The 18,291-nt window shown below is 32.0% G+C and overlaps 2 protein-coding genes across 2 annotated transcripts; both read left to right on the plus strand.

Annotated features, from left to right (window-relative positions):
- Window positions 1-2,355: 2,355 nt before the first annotated feature.
- LOC131614830 (auxin response factor 18-like) lies at window positions 2,356-8,218 on the plus strand. The gene is made up of 5 exons (XM_058886377.1): window positions 2,356-3,321; window positions 3,421-3,982; window positions 6,057-7,222; window positions 7,611-7,953; window positions 8,061-8,218. Exons 1-5 carry the CDS (start codon window positions 2,371-2,373, stop codon window positions 8,117-8,119), a joined length of 3,081 nt encoding a protein of 1,026 aa, XP_058742360.1. The 5' UTR covers window positions 2,356-2,370; the 3' UTR covers window positions 8,120-8,218.
- A 4,382-nt stretch (window positions 8,219-12,600) lies between these two features.
- Window positions 12,601-13,573, plus strand: LOC131612572 (uncharacterized). Its single transcript, XM_058884340.1, has 3 exons — window positions 12,601-12,711; window positions 12,839-12,895; window positions 13,166-13,573. The coding sequence occupies exons 1-3, from the start codon at window positions 12,607-12,609 to the stop codon at window positions 13,304-13,306; spliced, it is 303 nt and encodes a 100-aa protein (XP_058740323.1). The 5' UTR covers window positions 12,601-12,606; the 3' UTR covers window positions 13,307-13,573.
- Window positions 13,574-18,291: the final 4,718 nt, after the last annotated feature.

Genomic DNA, 18,291 nt, shown 5'->3' on the forward strand with positions numbered 1-18,291 from the left:
AAACAAAAGTGTTGACTAATCAACAATATGATATGTTACACACACGACAACAGATTCATACACTTAATGAGCATGGAACTTGTAACTATGTGTTCTCCTCAATTCTCGTACACTCATATAGCATCTTGTTATTTCTATCATCTATCAAAACAATCTTTCTTGGTCTCAATATCTCTCTTAAACTTAGAAATATATACATTATTTTTGGGTGTACATCAAGTAGTTTTTTTAAAACAAAATGTGATACACGACGGCTTATGTTGCAGCAAATTGATTTTAAGTATTGAATTGATTTTAAAAAGTTGGTATTCGTTCAAAATAAATAAAATAATTTAAGTGACAAATTAGTTAAATAAGTTGATATTAATTCAAAGTAAATAAAATTAATTTTAAATATTGAATTGGTTTTGAGAGAAACCGGTTTAAAACTAGTTTTTTTAAAAGTTGGTTTTTTGTGAGAAACCGGTTTAAAACTGAACCGATCCACATGTAAACCGATTTTAAAAAAATAAACCGGTTTTATAAAAACGGTTTTAAGATCCAAACCAAACCATATATATGGTTCAATTTGGTTTGGTTTTTGATCCATGCACACCCCTAATGTTGCTGAACTATAGGGCATACTGGAAAGTTTAAAAATTAAAATTGCTAAAAAAAATTGGGATATAACAAGTTAGTAGTCAAGATGGATTCCAATGTTATCATGGATATGATCCAAAATGAAAGGAATGGCAATGTTTCTGATTGGAGTCTGGTTAGGAAAATTCTAAGTTTGTTGAATAATGAATTAGAAGATCAAGTTTCATCATGTGTTTTGAGAAGCAAGCAACTACACAATCATGTTAGCAAATATAAGGTGTACATAGACCCAAGTTTCGTTGATCCACCACAATCCTCCATTGAGTTTGGTGCAAATTCTTGATCATGTATTCCGGAACCTAGGTTTCGGTGACGAATTGGTGAGAGAATCTAATCAATAATATAACTCTGATTGTCCAAAATATTAGTGATGGGATTGTTCATATTATCATTTAAATTGGTGAGTAGGATTGGTATCACATGCATATGGTGATGAAGTGATAAGAACATTGCATTATGTGGTGATATTTACAATTGTAATCGGTGATGGTTATGATTGTATTGGTGATGATTGTCATTGAATTATGAATAACTTATATGAATGGCAATTGTGTGAATATGCTACCATTGCTATGTTTTGCTCCGCTAATCTAGGATAAAGAAGATCAGGTTAAGGAGTAGCTGCTTGAGGTAGAGGACAACGTTGATGCCTCCTTAGTTGCTTTATCGCTCGAATCTTTAGTAGAGTCGCTCTGATATGCTTTTTTAATAACCAATGATGTCTTCGTTTTTTCTTATAAATCGATGGGAGTAAGCTATAAAGCTTTTTCGGTAACAAGTGAGATAATTAGGTAATAATCTTTACAGAATAGCAATATAACATGACATTACCAGAAAAAAAATAAAATCCACAGGGAATCTAGTCTTAATAAGTTATTTTAATAAGTTTTTCTAAACAGTGTCAGAGTATAAGCTGGTTTTGTGTATTTGTTGTTTGATTATTGGTCAATTTGTGTCCAATTTGCATTGTTGTTGGGTTCATAACTGTTTCTTTTGTGGCGGTTCAATCTGTTATAACAGTTTCGAAACAGTTATTTTTAACTAACCCTATTCTTTTAGTCTTAACTCTTTCAAACAACTACAGGCTCTCAACAACAATTTTACATCAACTTCTTAACTTTGTTATTCATAAACCCAATTCACTTATATTAAGTTTCATATGCTTAACTCACCATTACATCTCTCTCTTACGCATTGCAGAAACTGGCAATAAGGAAAGGTAATCTCCTTTTCTTTTTCCTTTCTTTTCTTCTCTATCTTTCCTTTTATTCTTTCTTCTACTCTTCTTTTATTTTTCTTGATTTTAAGTTTCAATTTTCTTTTTTATTGCTTCTTGATATGTTAATGAACTCTGGAAGGGGAAGAATTGGCTGCAACTTTGTGATACTGACAGTCTTTCATGTTGTAGCTAGGGAGTAGTGTTAGTCCTTAATACACATTATCTCATTCAAATTCTCGTGTTTGTTACACATTTTCGTCTTTCTTTGTGGTTATAACTAGGGATGAATATATTTGATTGATTTAGATTTTGTTGTTATAACCATTGATTGAACAAAGAATGTGCAATTTGTATTACAGTAACCGTTTGGCTTATTTTGCAAATCAACTTTTAATGCAGAATTCGATTTTAAAATGGCGAGATCTAAGAAAGGTTGCAATAGAGACTCAAAGAAGAAGATAGATGGAAACAAGGATGTGGATCCTCAGCTATGGCATGCTGTTGCTGGAAGAATGGTTCAAATTCCACAAGTTAACTCTAACGTCTTCTACTTCCCTCAAGGTCATGCTGAGCATGCATATCAACCTGTCCATTTTCCTGCTGACTTCAAAATTCCATCCAAAATTCCATGTAGAGTTGCGGCTATCCATTATAGGGCTGATCCTGCCACTGATGAAGTGTATGCAAAACTCAGGCTTGTTCCTCTGCATATTAGCAAAGTTAGTATTGATGATGACGATGTTGTTGGCAACGATAATATGTCTGAAACTAAAAACAAATATCAATCTCATACGAAAACCTTGACACAATCAGATGCAAACAATGGTGGTGGATTCTCTTGTCCTAAGAATTGTGCCGAAACACTTTTTCCACCATTAGACTATTCAGGTCAGCTTCTTTCTCAGGACATTTTTCTCATGGATGCGCATGGAGAAACGTGGAGATTCAGACATGTTTATAGTGGTATGCCGAAGCGCCATTTGTTAACAACTGGGTGGAGTGACTTTGTAACTGACAAGCTACTTGTTTCAGGGGATTCACTTGTGTTTGTGAAAGCTGAAAACAGTGATCTTCATATTGGAATTCGAAGGTCTAAAAAACGAAATGACTGTAGATTTAACTTTCCATCAAAAAGGAAATCTGGTAGTGAAACTGGAATTCGTCTTCGGCCACCATCATACGGAGGGAAAGTGAAGGCTGAAGATGTTATTGATGCAGTAAAACTTGGTGTCAATATGCAGCCGTTTGATGTTGTTTACTATCCTCGGGTTGGTACTCCCGAGTTTTTTGTGAAAACCTCTTTAATTAGAACAACACTTCAGACTAGGTGGTGTTCTGGAATGAGGTTCAAGATGGTCATTGAAACGGAAGACTCGTCAAGGATACTTTGGTTTTACGGAACAATTGCTTCTGTTCAGGCTGTTGATCCAGCATGGCCCGACTCTCTTTGGAGACTTCTGCAGGTATAGACATTCTCCTTTTGGATTCAGTTAAAAGCAAATATAATTAATTGCATTTTTAAATTTGCTTTGAGTAATCTTTTGATATAATAATACTTTTAGGTTACATGGGATAATCCTTATGTACTCACAAATATGAAAATACTGAATCCGTGGCAAGTCAAAATACTACCAGACATGCCAACTTTCCCTATTGACGGCCAATTATCAATGCCAACTTTTCCAAACATTCAGACTCCAAATGTTCCAATTATGTATTTACCAGAAACTAGTCCTGCAGGCATGCAGGGAGCTAGGCATGATCATTTTAGTCACTCCAAATCAGTTCCATTTAATCGCGATGCTACAACATCGACGACTGTCTCTAATAATCTGACACTGCAAAAGGAGAGTGCCAGTGAGAATGCTTCGTGCTTGATATCAATGTCTACACAACCGTCAGAAAAACAGGATCATACGAAGCCGAAACAGATTGTGCTTTTTGGAAAAACAATACAAATTGACACGGGAAATGGAAATGCTGAGAAGAAAATCACTAGTTCTTCTTCTGATCCTCTACAAGACCTGCCGAAACGTTGCTCTGGCGAGAGGCTGGAATGTGATCCAGAGAGCCAATGCAAAGAAGATACTTTGGCAGGAGAAACAGTGGAGATTGAAGATTCAGGTATGAATTAGAAATGAATAAAATGTAGTATGCTTTTATGTATTGCAAAAACTTAGAAATTGATATATGTTAATAATACTTTTTATGCTCTTTCAGTGACTTCATCAAAAGATGCACCGTGACAATTATATTAGCAATGGAAGGAAGAAGTATGATGATCATGTACTGCATCTTACGTTAGATTTTTCATCTTGTTGCAAAATTTTATTGAGAACAACTGTGAGTGGTTCCTATAGCCATAATTGGCTATAAACATGATTGGTTTATAAGAAGTTATCTATGTATTCCAACTCTTGGGAGTTTATTTCAATTCTGATTCATCTTGCATTATGTGCTTTCTAAGACTGAAATTTTAAGTAGTCTTAGTCATTAACTTAGATGTTTAAGGTCAAACTTCCACAATTTGTAACTATGCAAGCCTCAAAGGAGAAAGAAATAGTAAAATTTGATCACAAAGTTTACCAAAGAAAACTTCCATCATGTTACTAATTATAGCATTTCTCTAATCATCACAATCTAAAAATAAGTCAGCGTTACAATTTAAAATTTCGATCTCTAAAAAAATCACAATACCTATCAAATTTTAAAATTCGATCTCTAAAAAAATCACAATACCTATCAAATTTTAAAATTTCAAAATATTATAATTTATAATTTCAATCTTTAAAATCAAATTCTAAACATAATCATCACACATAACAAAATAGTATAAAATAGAAATCAAAATAAATTTTGAACAAAGTCTAATTGTAATATATACTAAATAACATTGTTAAAAAGTTGCATACAAGAATTTTTTTTAAGCATAAGTAAAGAAATCTCGTACATTGTGAGGACTGAAACATAAGTGAAATAGTATAAATCTCCTGTGTGATATCTCTTATAATTTGTTCAGTAATAGAAAAAGTGTATTTGTTTTTCCTTATAAATCGATGGGAGTAAGCTAAAAAGCTTTTTAGGTAACAAGTGTGTAACAACTGAATACCAATATAACATAACATTACCAGCAACAATAAATAACAGAGAGTGTGCCAAAATTAAAATTAAATTGTCTCAGATACAAAGAAAAAGGTGAAATTGAAGAGTGAGAGATATGATGAAATGCAAGAGTGAGAGAGATGGAGCCACCCGAGAGAAAAGTGAAATGGAATATGTTTGGGGCGGCGCTCGCTGCATACATCATCATTGGCCGGAGGAACTCTCAATGCGGAGGTTTACATTTCGTTTTTCGTCTCTTTGTACTGATTTGTTTGATTTAGGGCAGGTTTGGATAATTGGTTTATTTGGAGTTTATAGCATAAGCTATTTTTCTAGAAAATTTTTTTAATTAGTTTATATGTGTCATAAATTACTTTCAGTTATGTATGAGAATTTGTAAAAATAATTTTTTTTTTAATAAAGAATACTATAAGCTCTTCTATTCTTCTATTGGTCAATTTGCATTGTTGTTGGGTTCATAACAGTTTGCTTTGTGGTGGTTCATTCTGTTATAACCGTTTCAAAGCTGTTATTTTTAACTGACTCAAATTCTTTGAAACTACAGAGACTCTCACTATCTCAGAAACAATTTTACATCAACTTCTAAACTTTGCTATTCTCTCTTTCTCTCCCTTCACATCTCTCTCTCTTAGGGATTGCAGAATCACGCAATCAGCGAAGGTACTTTCATTTTCTTCTTTTTCCTTTCTTTTTGCTATTATCTCTTTCTTTCATTTTTATTGATTCTTGCTTTTCAGTCTCAGTTATCTTTTTTTTATTGCTTCTTGATATGTTAATAAACCTTGGAAGGGAACTTTGTGATACTGAGATTGGTCAAGTAGTGTTAGTCCTTAATACATATTTTCTTCTTTCTATCTGGTTATACAATGTTGCAATGCAATCACTAGGGCTGAATTTATTTGATTGATTTAGATTTACATACTTTCACATGTAATAGAGATTTTATGGTTATGACTGAGTTTACTCTTAAACATTTGAAAACTAACTTTTAAAAATTCACAAACAAAAACAACTATATTTTCATCTTTTTATGTGTAACCGTTTCGCTTATTTAGCAAATCCTCTTTTAATGCAGAATTCAATTTTAAAATGACGAGATCTAAGAAAGGTTGCAATAAAGAGTCCAAGAAGAAGAAGATAGATGGAAACACGGATGTGGATCCTCCGCTATGGCATGCTATTGCTGGAAGAATCGTGCAAATTCCCCAAGTTAACTCTAAGATCTTCTACTTCCCTCAAGGTCATGCCGAGCATGCATATCAACCTGTCAATTTTCCTGCTGACATCAAAATTCCATCCCGAATTCCATGTAGAGTTGCAGCTATCAGTTATAGGGCTGATCCTGACACAGATGAAGTGTATGCAAAACTCAAGCTTGTTCCTCTGAATAATAGCGAGGTTAGTTCTGATGATGACGCTGTTGGTGGCATTGATGATATGTCTAAAACTAAGATTAAATATAAATCTTATACAAAAACCTTGACACATTCTGATGCAACCTGTGGTTGTAGTGGTGGATTTTCCTGTCCTAGGTATTGTGCAGAAACACTTTTTCCTCCATTAGACTATTCAGGTACCCCTCCTTCTCAGAACATTTCTCCAACAGATGTTCATGGCGAAACATGGGTATTCAAACATGTTTATAGGGGCGCCCCGAAGAGGCATATATTAGTAACTGGGTGGAGAGAGTTTGTAACCGAAAAGCATCTTGTTTCGGGGGATTCACTTGTGTTTTTGAGAGCTGAAAACGGTGATCTTCATATTGGAATTCGAAGGTCTAAGAGAGGAAACGACTATGGATTTAACCCTTCATCAAAGAGCAAACCTGGTAATGAAATTGGAATTCGTCTTGTACCTTCATCCGGAGAACTTACCTCGTCTTCAGGAGAGAAAGATGATAAACTTCAAAAAAATGATAAAGGAAATGACTTGAGAATAAGTGATAAGGTGATGGGAATAGGAAAAGTGAAGGCTGAAGATGTTATTGAAGCAGTAAAACTTGGTGTCAATATGCAGCCGTTTGATGTGGTTTACTATCCTCGGGTTGGAACTCCCGAGTTTTTTGTGGAAACTTCTTTAATTAGAACAGCACTTCAGACTCAGTGGTATTGTGGAATGAGGTTCAAGATGGCCATTGAAACTGAAGAAGACTTGTCAAGGATAATTTGGTTTTACGGAACAATTACTTCTTTTATAGCTGCGGATCCAGCATGGCCTGATTCTCTTTGGAGACTTCTGCAGGTATAGGCATGTTTATAATACTCATTTTGAATTCAGTTATAAGCAAATATAACTAATTACATTTTCAACGTTGTGTCAGCATTGAATAATCTTATGATATCATACTTTTTAGGTTACATGGGATGCACCTGGTGATTTACTTACAAATACGAAGAGGCTGAATCCCTGGCAAGTTGAAATATTACAGCACGTGCCACCTCAGGTCCCTTTTTCCCCTTTCTTGCCATCAAAAAAGGAACTGGGATTTCCTGAACTCCCAACTTTTCCCATAGATGGCCAATTTTCAATGCCATCTTTTCCAAACAACTTTCAAACTCCAAGTGCTCCAATTTTGTATAGTACTACACGCATGCAGGGAGTCAGGAATGATTCTTTTAGTCCCTTTAAGCCTTATTTCCAACAACCATTTAATCACGATGATGCTACAACATCGACGATAATCTCTAATAACCCCGCATTGCAAATGGCAAGCACCAGTGAGAATGTTTCATACTCTACACAACCATCAGAGACACTGGATCATGCCAAGTCGGAAGAGTTTGTGCCTTTTAGCCAAACAATACAAATTGACTCGGGAAATGAAAATGCTGAGAAGAGAGTCACCAATTATTCTTCTGATCCTCTACAAGACCTGCTGAAAGTTTCCTCTGGTGAGAAGCTGGAGTGTAATCCCGACAACCAATGCAAAAAAGATGCTTTGGCTGGAGAAACAGTGGAGATTGAAGATTCAGGTAAGAATTAGAAGTGAATAAAATGTAATATCCTTTTATGCATTGCAAATACTGGTACATCTCTTAGAAGTTGATATATGATAATAATATTTTTTATGCTGTTTCAGTGAGTTCATCAGAAGAGGAAGCGTGGCAATTGTATTTGCAGTGGAATGAAGAAGAATGATCTTGTATTGAAAAAGAAGTCTGATATTGTAATTTGACAATCCAAAGTTTAATTGAGAATAAATGTGAGTGGATCCTATAGCCATAATTTCCTATAAACATGATTGGTTTTTAAGTGGTCTATGTATTCCAACTCTTGGAAAGTTTATTTCAGTTCTCATTCATCTTGTGTTAGTGCATTATAAGGCTGAAATTTTATCTTTAAATAGTCTCAGTCATCAACTTAGATGTTCAGTTCTGATTTTCGTCTTACTAAACTTTCTTACTTAATCTGAAAAAGTGAAAGAAAGAAAGTACAAAAAAGACTAAATTTGGTGAAAGTCTACTAGGAAAAAAGACTAATTGTATACACTGACAGGGGTGTCAGTATTATGATATGCTTGGTCTGTTAGTGATCCTGTTTTAAGGCGCCTGATCTTTTCTCAGTTTACAGACAACCTCTACTTTTGCTCTGGTTTGGTTTTTGAGAGTAGAGGTTGTGGAATATAATTTAGTTAAACTAATATTTTTAGTTTGTTAGGAAGACTGTCAGGTTATGGAACAAATAATAAGAGAATAAAACACAAATGATTTATTTTAAAGAAACAAAGTCTCAGATTTGTGTGTGGGTGGGGTGGAAGGGAGGTGCATGTCTAGCAGCTAGATTGTCATCAGTGGGGAGTTTATCATGAAGCATTCTCCAAAGCATTGCCCCAGTTGACATTAGGAGACTTTTTGACAAAGAAAACATAAGCTTGCTTGAGGGATAAGTCACCCAACTCAATAGGATTCAAAACTCTCTTGTTCTCAAAATCCTCCAATGGAATGTGATACAAGCTGATAATGTTCATCAGATTGGGATATGCCATCTTCAAGTTATTATAAATTAACCCTTTTTTTTAGTTAATGATGAAATCTCTAAATTTGGAATTAAGGGATATAAGGTTAACTAGAGGAAATATTCAATGATTGAGCTAGGATTTGACCATACCTGTTATCTAGTCAAGAATTTATCAGTCTTTCCATTGCCAAGAATCCAACTAGGATTGTTACTGATTGAATTGTATGATTCCTTTAAACCACTCTTAAGAGATGAGAAAATATGTTGTGAAATTGTTATGCCATATCTCAAAACTACTAGGATTTAAGATGTCACCTCTAAAATTATATCTAGTACTCTCAATTTTTTTAATATAAAAAATATTCCTTTTTTAAAAAAGAATAATTTTTTCTGTACTTTGATGAAAATTTCCGACACGTTACAAATTTTTTCGGAATTTTCATAATTTACCATTCTATATCAGAAATTTAGTTCATTTAAAACTATTGATATTTTTTAAGAAAAAGTTAAACTATCGGAAATTTCATAATTTCCGATAAGATCTACCGAAATTTTTTGGAAATTCTTTCGGAAATTCTTTGAAATTTTTTGAAATTTTTTCAAAGAATTTATAGTATATAGGTGAAATTTCCGAAATTCTACTTGCTACTTTTAAATAGGGATGTCAACTTTCCTCCGTTAGCGGTAATCCACATGGGGATTCTCAATTTGGGGCTCCAAAGACGGGGAAATTTTCCCCCGCGGAGACGGGGATGGAGAACAAAGTCTCTCCGAAGACACTTCGGGGACGGGGGTGGCGTAAATATCCTCCGCCCCGTAGAGTCTCCGCCCCGCCTAAATTAACATAATGTCTTTAATTAATATATAATTTTAAATTATTATGTAACTTTATTTGTCATTTCATATAATTAATCTTATACACAAATTTAATATATATATATATATATATATATATATATATATATATATATATATATATATATATATATATATATATATATATATATATATATATATATATTTTGTTAGTAAAAGAGTGAGATCTAAATGATCATTTCAATTTTTTTTTAGTTTGAAATTTTGGTGGTCATGACACTCAATATTATATATTAAATATTGTTAAAACAATATATTTATCATAAAGGAATAATTTTTAAATTTTTTGTGGCTAGTTTTTGAAGCTTTTACTTTAATTTGGTTTAAAATAAAAAATAAAAAAACATATTTATAAACCTTGGAGATTTGTAGGGATCCGCGGGCACGGGGATGGAGGACAAAATCCCGCGAGAATCCGAAGCGGAAATGAGGAATAGATTCAAGGGCGAAGACTGAGATGCAAATGTATCCCTCCGCCTCCGCCCCGCCCTATTGACATCCCTACCAGGAGCAATGGTGCAACTCATTTTTGAGTTCTTTATGGGTCCCACCAGCCATATCATCTCAAAATAATTTATTTAATATTTATTTTATTGATGTAATTCAAATGGGTCCCACAACTTTATCTTATAAATTAATTTGATTGGGTACCACAATTTTTTACTAGTTGCATTGCAATGCAACTCTACTATGACATGGCAAATTGATTCAATATTTAATTATTATATTTATGTCTAGTTGGAGAACTCATTGAAAAATACTACCATTGGAGATTCTAATCTCTAAGTAATCATCAAATAGTCAAACACGTTTTGTTCTTTCATTAACACTCTATGACAAAATTGATATATAATAACAAAATAATAGGTAAATATCATTTATATTTATGATTTTTTAGTTGTAACCAAAGAAACTTCTATTTGTATATAACAATTTTTTTTAGTGTGTTAATTAAGAAGGAATATGCATCTATTTGATAAGTTAAAGGAGAAAATTGTATCTTATAAAATTAAAGGTTAATAGTAATTCACCCCCCTCTAATGTTAGCGAATTTTATTTTTGCCCCCTCCCTACCCTTTGGCAACAGTTTTTTCAAAAAAACCGTTGCCAAAACCTGTCTTTGGCAACGGTAGGGGGGTAAACCAAAACACGCTCATATTACAGGGGGCAAACTACTATTAACCCTAAAATTAAAGAGGGTGGTGTTATTTTAGTAGATTTTAGGGAAGGAGGTTGTATTTCCCTATTTCTTAATATTAAAACAAAATAAGTTTATTAGTAATAGTTTAAACAATAGACATATCTTTTTTATTGAAACTATATATAGATTATTTTTATCCACAGTATTTTATTGAAACTATATATATATATATATATATATATATATATATATATATATATATATATATATATATATATATATATATATATATATATATATATATATATATATATATATATATATAAATTAATTAATTTTGAGAGTATTTTTTTACTAAAACATCTAGAATGAAGAAAATTCAGCAGTCTTCCATATCCCTTACAAGCATCATACATTCTTTAATTAGATTACTTAAACTTAGACTATAATTATCTTCCTCCTAAAGTAACTATATAGTATATAAACAATTTTTTTAGCTTATTAAATAATTGAAATATTTAATTTATATATAAATTAGATATATCAATTAATTAAATCATAAATTATAATAATAAAATAAAATATTCATTTCCAATTCCATGGGTTGTGCTTGGTATTTGAAACGAGGATTGTGTGTTTGCATATCAAAATGAAATGATGCTAAATATATTTATTTCTCTTATTTATAAGACCAAAATGGAAATGTCTTAATTAACTTCTTTTTAAGAAATTACTAACCATGACAACATAGCCTATGTAATTTTTATAAAGTATAAATATAATAAAAATATATAAATATAGTACAAAATACTGAAGGACAAAATCTATAGTCTAAAAGAAATAACGCTAAATTACAGTTTTGGTCCCCCTGTTTTGATATTTTTACGGTTTTAGTCCTCCCATTTTTTTTTAAACAGTTTTAGTCCCTCATCTCAATTTTGATTCAACTGTTCATGTACAATCATGTACTGAGCCAAGAAATAAAAACACGCAATAAACACTACCTATACTACTTAACAAATCTGCGTACAAGAACGAAAACAAATAACAAAACAATGGTCTTGTTTGAGGTTAATGTTTGTTTCAACCTTTAAACACATGTTTAGCCAATGCTTTAAATTTAAACTTTTGAATTTTCATGTTAAGCCAATGTTTCTTTGGAACACGAGAAAAACATCTCAAACTTATATCCAAAATATTTAGAGTTTTAAGACGTTTATTTTTTTATAAAAGAATAATGTTAAAAAAATTATAATATATTTTTTAAAACACTTGTTATTAAATGTGAGATTACATTCTATTATCAAAAAATAAAATGTGAGATTACATTTACAATTTCTGTTTAAGAATAATAATTTTATTAATATTTGTTAGTATAAATTTAAAAAACTTAAAAAATTATTTTGCATGAAATCTATTTTATAAAATTTTAAACATGATTATTGAACGTAATTGAAGGCACAATAATTTTTTTAGTAAGAAATATATAATTAAGTTTATATTTAGACCCACAGTTTACAAAAAAATCACTTTAAAAGCCCACTGAAAAACATTTGTAGTTGAAACAACGTAAAATGTAGGAGATTTTTTTCTTATATATAGAAAAGACAATTAGCTTAACTAATTATATTTTACTTTGCCTCAACTACAAATGTCTCACAATGAACATAAAGCTGCAAAGATAATATCTAAGGAAGTAGATGATGAAAGAAGACTACATATTTGTGCAAAAAAGTATGAAACCATCATCAAACAGGTATCAAAATCAATGTTGAAGTGCTTAAATTTCATTAGAATTTGCAAATTTAAAATTATTATCTTATCAATTATGAATAATGTCATATAAACGATTTTAAAAATTGGTGATCTATTACTTCTTTCAGTTTGATGAGTTAATGGAAATAATGAATGCCGATAACACATTGGTGCAGCCACGCAAGGTATGTCTTTTTTTTTTTTTTTTTTTACTTTAAACCACCGGTTTAGTCCGGTCCAGAGGCGAGTTCTGGCATCAAGTAAAAATTTATAATTATTTTTGGCTTTATAATTATTTTTTGAAAATTTTTTTTTTATAATTGAGCTTAATGGAAATTTGATATAATCACATACAACTTTTAATTTTATGAAAAATAAAATTTAAATTCATTCTTTACTAATTAATTTTGTAAAAATTGATCTTATACGTAAGCATTATTGTTTTAAATTTGTAGAGACAAAAAAGGAGCGGTTCAAATGCAAGCACAAGTACTTCTTCACACCAATTGTATCGTGAAAGTAATGAAGTCATATTGCAGACAGTGACTAAGTTTTTGCAAGAACTAGGAGCTAATCCTTCAGATTCTGACTCTTGAAGTTAAGATCAAGAAAGATTACTGTCTTAGAAGCTATACTTCAGTGTTTTGTATATATGTAAGATAGTATTTGACAATCAAAGCGTTCGACCGTGTTGAAATAGTGTGTCGAAGAAATTGTAGTTAATATAGTTGCATTTTGTACTTCGTGTTTTGAATTGTGTATTTTACTTGTTTTGGGCATGGACTTTAACTGCCTATATAAAGGCATTGCATGATGTAAATAACAATAACTCACTCAATACAAATCCTATTTTTACAATTCAATTTCTCTCTTTTCTCTCTTCTTCTTCTCTAATCTTTCTTGAAAATCATAATTGTTTCAACAAATTGGTATCATTGTCAACTAGTTCCACATAGTGGTTATCAACATTATTGCTAGCAAATACCTGGGGTCAATGATGACGAGTTATCAGTTGAAGGGAATGCTCATAACTGAGCCTTACACATATCTCAATGAAGTGATTAGATAGCATATTATCCAGGGCACTGGTAGATACACACGTGGAAAGATTCATCGGAGGAAATGGTGCAAAGACGTCGAAATGATGACCAACTTGAGACTTTTGGCAGAGACAAGGGAAAATTTCAAAAAAAAAAAGAAGGAAAAAGTCTTGAAGTCTTGTAAATAGTGAAAAGAGGGACAATTGCCCAAGAACCATTTTTTATATTCTTAAAAAAAAACATATAATCCACGAAAGCAAGCATTATGAAGTATGATCATGCTACCAACGATCGTGATCTTGCATCAAACTTTTCAAAACACTCTATTACTCTAACATAAGAAGGCATTATTACTGTTAGTCCTAGGGCCACACACCAAACTCTCCATCGAAACTTTTCAAGTTACAAGAAAGACATTCGATGCGCTTGTTCCCGAAGTTATCGACGTCAAATATATTACTCTCCCTTCGACCAGGACCAATAGCAAGCACTACGAGGAAATTCACGAGGAATATGTGCGACCTCACTCAAGCATAAAGCATGAGATTCCAACCTCCTGCCAACTTCCCACAATGGGATCTAATCGGACTTTGGTCCACATGAAACGCTGAATTAAGCAGAAGTAATTATATCTGCATTTCATATATAAAGTTATACATGCGTTGAGATCTATGTATTCTACTTATTCTCACACTCAAATATTTCTCATACATTCACTGACTTGGACGTTGGAGTGTTAACCTTGCAAATCCATCTCGTTTTGCCGCATCGAAAGTTCACTCCACCACACTGGAACCATATCTCGTTCATCATCAACTATTTATGATTCATGAACAAAACATATATCTAAAATAAGTCTCTAACTAAAACAGAATAACATAATTCACAATTCAATTACAAGTTTTTTGGCCAAAATATATAATTAAATTAATAATTTGTAAGAAACTCTAAGATTTTGTTTGGAAGTTTCAAAGAAAAGAGATGAGAGAGCTTTGAAAAGGGGAACAATGGAATGAAATGATTCAAGCGATTTAGGTTTAGAGTTTTGGTGAATTTAATTTTATCGATAATACAAAGCACTCCTAATTTGAAGGAACTAAAAAACTGTATGTGAGGAGGGCTTTGGAGAATTTTGAAGGATTTAGTGTGTGAGATATTTGATCGAACTCTAGTAAGGTCGAAGAGTAGCTTTCTGGTTTGACAGTTCGATAGGGTTAAGCATGAAGACGAAGGTTGTTCACATGCTTGTGTTGAAGATGCTAGGGTTGTTAGCATGTTAAATTAGGTTTTAGTGTTTAAACCCTAGTTTGTTAAGTTAGCTTGTTTATTAAGTTGGCTTGTGTAATGGGCCTTGTGAAAAAAGCCCATTAGTTAGTATGTTAGGTTTTATTATAAATAGCATACTAGTCTCTCATCATTGCTAAGGCTGCAAATCCTAATTTAGGGTGAGAGAGGTTATTTGTTATTCTTGTAAAGTTGTAATCTTGTTTTCTAAGAGAAAGTAAAAGAATAGCAGTTATAACCAATTCTTGTGTTCTTCTTCCTTGTCCTTTATTCTTCCCTTGCATTATACTTTGTTCTTGGCTTCGTTTTTCACAACAAATTGGTGCGGTGAGCGTGGAGAAGATGCCTTCAACAAAGTATGAGATTGAAAAGTTCACCGGAGTTAATGATTTCGGTCTATGGCGCTTGAAGATGAAAGCTCTACTGGTTCAGCAGGTTTGCTTGGAAGCGTTGAAGGGAGAGGCATCCATGAGTGCAGAATTGACGGCAGCGGAGAAGACGAATATGATCGAGAAAGCACACAGCGCAATTTTGTTGAGCCTTGGTGATAAGGTTCTCCAAAAGGTATCAAAGGAGACGACGACATCAGGGTTATGGGTGAAACTTAAAAGTTTGTATATGACCAAATCACTGGTAAATCGACTTTACCTGAAGTAAGATTTGTATTCATTCAAGATGATTGAAGACAAAGTGTTGGCTGAGCAGTTGGATATGTTCAACAAGCTGATTCTTGATCTTGAAAATATTGATGTGAAGATCGATGATGAAGATCAAGCGCTGTTACTATTGTGTTCTTTGCCTCGATCACATGCTCACTTCAAAGAAACTCTCTTGTATGGAAGGGAGTCCCTGACGTTTGAAGAAGTTCAATCAGCCTTATATTCTAAGGACTTGAATGAACGAAAGGAGCAAAAACCTTCGACTGTTGGTGAAGGTTTGGCTGTTAAAGGAAAATTCTTGCAGAAGCATGGTAAGTTCGTGTCATACCCCAAAATTTACCCACCATTTTTGAAAGTATCTTGGGTCAAGCAGTCTCCTCAGATACCTATGATCATCAGATGTTCAAGGCTACACAAGAATTGGGCATGATCACATTTCTCCTAAGCAATATGTCCTCAGCTAGGGTTTGACTTCTTTTCAAAGGAAATAAGTTTTATAATACCTCAAAAGGATCTCATGACCTATTATAAGTTCCAAAGGATCCCCACATCAATTTTCAAGCCTCAATTCACAATATTGCTCAATCAATTGTCCTGAAAGTCAACAGTCGACTATGCTAGGTCAAAAGTCAACTATGGTCAAAACACAGTCAAAAATCCTGATTTTTGGTCAACATCAACATTTTTATGTTATATTCATCCTTTGATCAAGGGTTGATCATGATTCATCAGGAAAAGCTCAAAAATCATCAAAAAGGAAAATTTCTAAATTAGGGTTTTAAGGAGAAGGACAACTGAACTTTGACTGATCATATCTCCCACATGGTTCATCAAAAATTCCCCAACCAAAGCTCGTTCTCAAGGAAATTAAATTGTCTACAACTTTTATGTTGGGCCCAAGGTCAAGAAATGCTTCAGCATAAGAGATATGAGCCAAAACATTACAGGTCCCTTTAAAGGTTCACAAAAAGCTGTTTTTTGCCAGGACCATTAACTTCAAATTAAATTCCTCAAATGCAAAAAATGTTCCAAAGGGGAATGTAGAGGACATCTTGGGGTCTCCAAAAAGTATAATAACATCTCTATAGGACAAAATTTGAGAAAGTTATGATTGGTAGAAGTTGGCTAATTTTTGAAAAAATGCATGAAGCCACATTTGAGAAAATTTTGAGTTTTTAGGTAAGGGACCTATCTTTTCAAGTTTGAGACATGTTCCTAATATTATCCAAGGCCCCTATATTAACTCTTACATTTTTATGATTTATTTATTTATATTTATTTGAATTTGTTTCACTTAAATAATAAATAAATAAAATAAAATAGTAAGTAAATGGATCTTTGCACATAAGCTTGTATTTGGATCAACATGGAGGCCCAATAATTCAAACTTGAAGTCCAATTTTCGTTCAAAGACAAGGGAGAGACAAGATCATGCAAAAGAGGAAGCTTGAAAAAACATGTTTTGTTAAAAATGGCAATATCTTAATCCCCTTGATTCGCGTTTTGATACGAACCCCAAGGACGTGGGTTCAAGTCCCAGCATCCACAAAGTTTCATTTTTGACCAATTTCCCTCTTCTTTCATTATCTCCATGCCTTCCTTTTTTTTTTTTAATTATTTAATTTCTAATTGTTTTTTTTTAATTAAGATCACCAAAATAATAACTAATAAAATAATTAAAATAATAATGATAATATTAGAATTAGTTTTTTTTAAGCTTTGTTCTAACTATTTAATTTAATATGTAAATAACTTTTTTTATGATTTTATTATTAAAAAAAAAAACTCACAAAAAAACAAATAAAAAATCAACTTAGGATTAATTTAATTTTCCTTTTTGAATTAATATTTTGCATATAATTAATGTGTATAACTAGACTTAATTTGTATATAATTTCTCTAATGTTTATTTAATTAAAAATAATAACTCATAAAAAATAACTTTAGATTAGCTATTAATTTTAAATCTAATTTCCTTTATTAATTTGTAAATAACTAAATTAATTTTGTAAAAATGTGAATTTACTTGATTAGGTTTTTAATTAAAATTATATAATTGTTATTTTATTTATAGGATTTTATGTAAATATTTTTTTTTTAATTTTGGGATTAATTTATTTCTCTGAAATAATATAGGATATAATCAGTTCACTCACTATTAATTCTAAACCACCTTCTTCTAAAAAATACAAACATAAAAACTTTCTTCTAAATGTTATTTTCTATTGTTATTTAATTTTCTTAGAACAATTGTATAAGTGCCAAATATTTGTAATAGCTCTAAATAGGTTTTATATTCTCACATCCCCCATTTTTTATTGTAAACCCCTAACTCAGCCTTTTAATAGTTAGGATTTATTTTCTTTTTTTTTATTTTCTGCAATATATACTTGTTAGATGTATGCTTAGGATTGTATGAGAAGATAAAACTAATCGTTAGATCACCTTTAATTCAAAGATAAAAAAAATAACCGAATTTAACACACGTGATTGTTGCACACACTCACCTCTAGGGTACGCCCCTCTTGGTTGCCTTTGGAATAAGGTCGCGTCCCTCGAATGTAGAGGTATTTTAGCAAAGATGACCCTCGAATAAAT

The sequence above is a fragment of the Vicia villosa genome, linkage group LG6, assembly GCF_029867415.1.
Source record: "Vicia villosa cultivar HV-30 ecotype Madison, WI linkage group LG6, Vvil1.0, whole genome shotgun sequence".
NCBI lineage: Eukaryota > Viridiplantae > Streptophyta > Magnoliopsida > Fabales > Fabaceae > Vicia > Vicia villosa.